A 7,530-nucleotide genomic window follows, 5' to 3' on the forward strand; every position below is an offset into this window, starting at 1 on the left:
CAACATTTAGATGCCACGTGGATCCAACTAAACTCCAACAATAAAAAATTCAATCCCCTTTTCTCATTCACTTTCCGCTCTCCCTTTTATTTTTATTTTTATTTTTTTTTTGTTTAATTTCATTTTACTTCTTACTAAATATTTTAATAAATTAAAAAAAATATATATTATTATCAGTTTAAACAAAAATTAATTTTTAAATATTTTGAATAAAAATTTATTATTCCTATTTTTTTTAATTTAGATAAAAAAAAATTAAATCAGGATATGATTAATTTTGAATATTTTTTATTTTTTAAATAAAATAATATTTTGAAAATTTAACATTATCTTTAAAAAAAAAAATTATAGTTGAATTTTGATTTGGTCGGTTGATAATAATTGTTTTTTTTTTTTAATTAAAGAGTTATAGTTTATATCTTGACGGGTAGGTTTAAATATTGGTCCAAAGGGAATTAAAGTCAATGTTTGTTTCTAGTGGAGTACATTAAATTGGATACAAATTATTATTTTTTAAATTAAATTAGCTTGGGCATCAAAATTTATAGACCAATATTCATTTTATTTCATTTTTATAATAGTTTCTCATTAGCGAGTTTTTATCTCTTATAACAATTATATAAATTACTTTTTTAGTTATTTGTATAACCTAACTTTATTTTGAAATAAAATATTGATCTAACAAATACCGATTTATTATATAAACTTTAATTAATTGAAATAATGTGTAAATGGTATAAAGTTTAGTAGGAAACTTATTTGTTGAATGAAAAAATTAAACTAATTGATATGTTGCTATAAATGAAAAAGGTACCAGGTACGTATTATTAATTTGGGATCAATTATAAATTAACAAGTGTCTCAAATTAAATTTAAAGATAAAAGTTGGTGAATCCCAAATAATGTGTCACGCGTTATCAAAAATATTTAATCAAATAATTGGTAAATTGACGTTAAATAAATGATAATTTGATCCAAAATCCAAAAATTAGGTTCAAAACCAAGAAAATCTAAATTTCAATAGTCTTAACTTAAATATAATCAAGCTCTAGTCTACCGAGAGCATATGGAAATTTATGAAATAGAGGAACAATTTTCATTAGAAAAGGAGAAGATAACCGAGTTGAGAGAAAACTCAAAATATGTTTAGTACACTTATTTATATGATTTTGATGCCATAAACATGCATAATTGAGTTAGACACGTGAAAATAGTAATTTAGTGATAATGAAGTACGTATAGGGGTAAAAGAGACTTTTTAGGTCAAATTTAACCAATATTTCTCCTTAGACGACATAATTTACAAGTGAAAAATAATGTGGCATCCGATTATATATGGATAGGGAAGGGTATTTCTGTAAATGGGGTCGACTGAAAAGGTCAAATAGGCATTTAATTTAAGTAAATAAATAAAGATTACCCAATTTTCCGATTTTAGGTTTAGTAAATATAAACTTCTCAAACTTATATGTGGATAGCGAAGGGTATTTCTGTAAATGGGGTCGACTGGAAAGGGCAAAACAGGTATGAAAAAGAATAAAAGAAAGGGCGAGAGCTTATCTTCATCTTGAATAGCAGCTGGGCTTCTTCTTCGAACAAAAGCGCTGTGCTGTGACTGAGCGAAACCACACACTGACGGTGAAGATGATAAACCTTTCAATTGCTTCGCCTTCGAGCGTTTCGTTCCCTTCTAAATTTCTTAGCTCGACCTCCAAATCCTCCTTCAATGGCCGTCAAATCCGTTTCCCATTTTCGTTTCGCGTTCCTCCTAAAACAGCATCTACCGGAGGCCGCAATTCGTTGGTGGTAATGATGGCGAAGAGGGAGGAGGAGTTGAAGGAAATCAGAACGAAAACTACTGAGGAAATAAACGAAGAGGTCATCGATCTTAAGGGTGAACTTCTCATGCTTCGGCTTCAGAAATCAGCTCGCAATGAGTTTAAGTCCAGCGAATTCCGCCGCATGCGCAAACGGGTAATTTTCTCCCTTATTGATAGATTCTTAATTAACTTTGAGTTCTATTGTAATGTGGCTTTTTTGTTCGTCTTTAATTTATAATCTATGCGAAGTATATTTTAAGTCTTACAGTCTCCCATTCTCCACATTTCTGCTTATTTTGTGCTGAATTTGATGGTCGGATTGAAATTTGGGGCTCATTGGTTTCCAATGGGGTTTCGTAGCTGTTGGAATCTAAGATTATTGCGTATTATTTGCCGCCAAATGAAAGAAGAGTAGCAAATTAACGTATGAAAAGTAAAAAGAAAAAAAGAACCTCGAACGGTATGTTTCACCATGTTGGGAAAAGCTTAGAGAAGCTGCATTTGAAGGAAATAGAAAAACCAATGCAATTAGGGGGCCAGTTAGAGCTGCTCTGCAACTTAGAAATTCAATTAGAATCAAGAAAGGTAATCGAAATTGGGATTTCTGGGCATTAAAAACTTCGCATTCGACTAGGATTAACTCCAAATTTTGTATACGTTTAGCACCTGTCTTCAAAAAACTCTTCAATGTCTTCCTGCTAACATTTTATCTAAGATTCCCAAAATTCCGGAAGCATGAATGAGCCTATAAATGTGGAAATGAGAATTCCATAGAAGATGTTATTTGATAAACTAAACCTATTCTGATCACGAAGCATCACAATGTTGAATGTATAGAGAGAGCCATTTGCATTTGAACAATATGTAGCCTTCTCATGACTTTTCTATCAAAGTTCTTCCTGTTTAGTGCATTACATGGATGTCGGAATTGTTTGCTGGGCCTCTCACTGTAATATGCTTGTTCTATTTGTAAGACTTGCCGTTCTCATAGTTTCGTCGTGACGAGTCTGAGGATTTAGGAAGTGAACTCTTTTCATTTATAGTTGAATTCCACACCTTCATGATAAGTTTAGATGCTCATAGTTACCCTCTTAAGGGTTGGTTCTGGATTCCAACTTGACAACTTACCGCTTAAAATCCTTCCTTACCGTCTAGCCTGCTCGAAAATTGGTAGTGTGGATCATGAATATGGAAGTGGGGCTTGATGATCAATATAGTATTGCAGAGATTGATTAATATATTTGCTGATGCAGGACAGTTTGGAAGTTTATATAGTAGACGGTTCCTGTCTCCTTCTTGTTGTTCTTTATCTCCACACACTTTCGGTTTGCGACATTGTCGCTATACATCCATTTTTCTTCTTTTTCTCCTCTCTTTCTCCGAGTTATCAATCTCTTAACCCTGAACTGTGGTTGAAATATTATATGCCTTAACTAATTGAGCTATGCTTAATTTGGGAGCTAACATCGAATATTTGGGCTCAGCCCAACAACTTTCGTTTCGTTTCTCTTATACATCCATGAAACTTGGAGTTTTGTGCAGATTGCTCGGATGCTAACCGTGAAACGTGAAAGAGAGATTGAAGAGGGAGTGGGCAAAAGGCTGTCAAGAAAGCTAGACAGAAAGTGGAAGAGAAGTATTGTGGTCAGACCACCTCCATCTTTGAAGAAGTTGCGAGAGGAAGAAGCAGCCGCTGAAGAAGCTGAGAAATCTGCTTGATCCAATCAGATATACTCTCAATCAATATTGTGGCTTTATGAGTTTCTGATTTTTTTTTTATTTTCCCGAAAAATTCTTATGTTGTACTTAGATTATGCATAAATGGGAACATATTCTGAATAATTCTAATCTTCAAATTGAAAATTCTATTACTTATTCTTAGTTGATTCAAGAGATTGTGGGAAACTCCCATGAAGCATGTTTTTGATTAAGAAGTTTTTGTTAATGGTAGTTTAGTCTAAAAATTGTATTTAATTATAGTCATTTTATTTGATGTTAGACTCAATTGTCACATGACCCAATTTGATTGGGTTGGCCTTGTGAATGAAGTCTCGTGGTATTATTTGGGCTCACCAATATTTATATTTATATTTATATTTTAATTTAGGAATACTTATAATTAGTCCAAAAATTAATAGCATGCAAGTTTTAATAAAACCTTTTTAAAATATAAAAAAGTAATTAAAAGTTTCTTTGTTTAGTAAATCTATAAAGTTTTTTTTTCTCATTAATTTCAAAATATCTCTTTCAAATTTCTTTCAAATTTCAAATAAATAATTTAATCACTTGCTTCTCATTTTAGCTGATTTGGGGCATTGATATTCATACTAGCCAATTTGGGGCATTGATATTCATACTAGCCAGTGTGTCACTGGTGCGTTCAATTTATCCTTAAATCTCTTTATGAATGAAGACTATAATTGACATGAATCACAATAATAAATTTTTTTAGTAATTAGTCCGTGTTATAGTCATTTAAGCAATTAATTTTTTTGTTTTTAATAATTAATCTTTCAATTAAAAAATTAAATATTTTATACGAAAACTCGTGTAAAAAATAATTAAAAAATAAATACAATTTTAAAAAACTTAAAAGCCAAAACTAAATGATCCTCGTACTTAAATTCTTTTTATTTTCAATTTTTAAAAATGGTCGTTTTATTTTTATCCATTATTTATAAAGAGATTCATTTTTTGGGGTCAAAATATTTAAATTTTTGGTTAATTTTTTATAAAAGGAATTAGTTCTAAAAAAAATAGCTTGAATTTTTAAAATAATAAAAAAGTGCTCCACTCTTTCCCGCGTTCGAAAGTTGGAGATGATGTGGCAATGAATTCCATGACTATTTATGGATAATGAATTCCATCGCTCAAATGCATTTCCATTCAAATCTGATTGTCACACTCTCAGAGTTTCAGAGCACAATCAAGGAAGGTTAGTGGCAATGGCGACCATCAATGTTCCGCAGCACGTTCCTTCTCCCAAGGAAGACTGTGATCAGCTTCGCAAAGCTTTCCAAGGTCTCCAATTCTAATCGTTTTCAGATCGATTTGATTTTCTTCAGTTTTTTGTTTCTCATTCGAGTCAATGTTTGAGGATCGAGGTTTTATTGCATCTTGATTGTTGATTGTGAAGCTTTGTTGAGTCTGATCAAATTTTGTGTTCGTTTTTTGGTAAGTGATCTACGTTATCGTCGTTAATCGAAATGAAGGTATGTCGATTCCATTTTCTGATCCGCTGGAGATCATGATTGCGATCTTTCTGTTTTTTGAACTTTTAGCTTGATCGGGTTCCTGTTTGGTTGGTGCTTGATCTATATTTGGTATATTTGTCTATTAGTCCTAAGATGCTTCAATATGTATGCAGTAGTTACTTCAGACAGAATCGTGTAGTTGCTACTCTTTTGGTTCTGCCACCTGTAGTGGTTAATGGCTCTAAAATCTTCGTTTGGATATCCGGCATTGTCTGGTTATCATTCTGTTGACTAACTTTATCAAACGTGTAGGATGGGGAACGAACGAGGGTTTGATCATATCCATTTTGGCCCACAGAAATGAAGCTCAAAGAAGATTAATTCGGAAAACCTATGCTGAGACATATGGTGACGATCTTCTTAAAGAACTAGACAAGGAACTTTCGAGTGATTTTGAGGCAAGATTTTGTTGCGTATTTCAATTCTCAAAGTTTGCGAACGCTTGGATTGAAATGTGGTTTTTGTGCAAAAGTATTTGTACAGAACAAGAGAACTTTTCAGAATTTTATTCACCCCTTCCTATTTTCATGAATTTTGTTGAGCATACAGCGACTTGTACTTTTGTGGACATTGGAACCTGCAGACCGTGATGCATTGATGGTGAATGAAGCAACGAAATGGCTGACCGCAAACAATTTAGTTATTGTGGAAATAGCTTGCACTCGAACATCACTCCAACTATTCAAGGTGAGGCAGGCCTATCATGCCCGTTTCAAGAAATCTCTTGAAGAAGATGTCGCATATCATACATCTGGAGATATCCGCAAGGTAACAGCAATAGTTTTTGAAACATTTAAGGAATATCAGCCAACATGTGTAATTCAATGGGGGCTTACTAAACTTAGAGATTGACCCAAGAAAATGCTTGTGATGAGTAATATTTCCTAGCTATAATTGTAGACCTAATTTCAATTTTTATGCAGCTTTTGGTCCCCTTGATTAGCTCACTCCGATACGAGGGAGATGAGGTGAATAAGACCTTAGCAAAATCAGAGGCCAAAGTACTCCATGAGAAGATAGCAAAGAAGGAATACAATCATGACGACCTAGTTAGAATTCTGACGACAAGGAGCAAAGCACAATTACTTGCAACATTTAATCACTACAATAACGAGTATGGCAATGTCATCAACAAGGTACATTTGTACACATTTGCTATAAGCACAACCATTTCAAGATTTGAGTATTAGTTTTTGCTTTCCACCATTTGCTTTCAAGTAGAAACCCTGCATTTCCTTAGATTGCTTTAGATTCATGCATCACCTGACGAGAAGATTAAAGGCTTTTCTTAAAATTTGTAACAATATATTACCTCTAACCAGAAATGCTATGGGGAAGTACAAGAAATATTATACACAATTCTCATTGTGGTGGCACCAGTTCGTTCTTCATTCTTAATGTTCGGTTACCTTTAGCCAATCTAAAAAAATGACAAAATATACTGAACCATTTTTTTCATACGTACAATTACCATTTCTCAAATTTACATAAATTATTGAGTATGATTCAAATTTCATCGAAACATAATAATCATTTATACATAATGTACCATACAGTTGAAGGTTGCCAAGTGAAATGAACCTGCATATTTTCAGGACTTGAAGGCTGATCCCAACGGCGAGTACCTGAAGTTACTGAGAACAACCATCAAGTCTTTGACCTTCCCAGAAAGATACTTTGCAAAAATCCTTAGGTTGGCAATCAACAAGTTGGGGACGGACGAATGGGCTCTTGCCAGGGTCATTGCTTCTCGAGCTGAAATCGATTTGAAGCACATCAAAGAGGAATTTTATCGCAGGAACAGCATTCCTCTGGATCGTGCCATTGCCGATGACACTTCTGGAGACTTCGAGAGAATGCTACTTGAGCTGATTGGACATGGTGATGCCTGATGTGTACTCTTCTTCAGGAAAGGTACTTTGCTTTAAAGGCATTGATTTAGATCGCATCAAAGATGTCTCTTTGTTTGCTTGAACTTTGAATATGGAGAACAAGTGGCATCTACATTATGTAGGATCTGGGCACGGCGACGCTAAATAACTGGTTTTGTCCTCATCTTGGTGTCTTTTCCTGTGTACTCTCTAGGATTTTCTTCTTGTATTGTGTATTATCAACGGAGGTTTTGTTGAAACAATAGTTGTATAAATAAGTGATGCTTGAATACCTTCAAGTTTAAACACGAATAAATGTCTTTATATCTTACACATTTTTAGGTGTTTTTTTATTTATTTTATTGAGATATTGAAAGAACAGTTCTCAATAAGAAATCTATTGGAAAACAGTTATGGTGTCATTGCATGAAAATACGAATACAAGTAAGAATTTGCGTGATGATTCACTAAAATTATGACCATTTCATGATACACCATTGCATCATTATTAACCAAATAATTCGAAGTGGTTGTCATAATCTTGCTATCAATGATAACATTAATCGTTAAATACACGGTAAAAAA

At 33.2% G+C, this 7,530-nt stretch overlaps 2 protein-coding genes across 2 annotated transcripts; both read left to right on the plus strand.

Moving 5' to 3' along the window:
- The first annotated feature begins 1,575 nt into the window (after positions 1-1,575).
- LOC111793801 (50S ribosomal protein L29, chloroplastic-like) lies at positions 1,576-3,695 on the plus strand. The gene is made up of 2 exons (XM_023675854.1): positions 1,576-1,974; positions 3,363-3,695. The coding sequence occupies exons 1-2, from the start codon at positions 1,645-1,647 to the stop codon at positions 3,537-3,539; spliced, it is 507 nt and encodes a 168-aa protein (XP_023531622.1). The 5' UTR covers positions 1,576-1,644; the 3' UTR covers positions 3,540-3,695.
- Positions 3,696-4,717: 1,022 nt separating this feature from the next.
- On the plus strand, positions 4,718-7,278 carry LOC111800654 (annexin D2-like). Its single transcript, XM_023684449.1, has 5 exons — positions 4,718-4,841; positions 5,327-5,472; positions 5,624-5,842; positions 5,998-6,210; positions 6,670-7,278. Exons 1-5 carry the CDS (start codon positions 4,766-4,768, stop codon positions 6,964-6,966), a joined length of 951 nt encoding a protein of 316 aa, XP_023540217.1. The 5' UTR covers positions 4,718-4,765; the 3' UTR covers positions 6,967-7,278.
- Positions 7,279-7,530: the final 252 nt, after the last annotated feature.

The sequence above is a fragment of the Cucurbita pepo genome, chromosome LG01, assembly GCF_002806865.2.
Source record: "Cucurbita pepo subsp. pepo cultivar mu-cu-16 chromosome LG01, ASM280686v2, whole genome shotgun sequence".
NCBI lineage: Eukaryota > Viridiplantae > Streptophyta > Magnoliopsida > Cucurbitales > Cucurbitaceae > Cucurbita > Cucurbita pepo.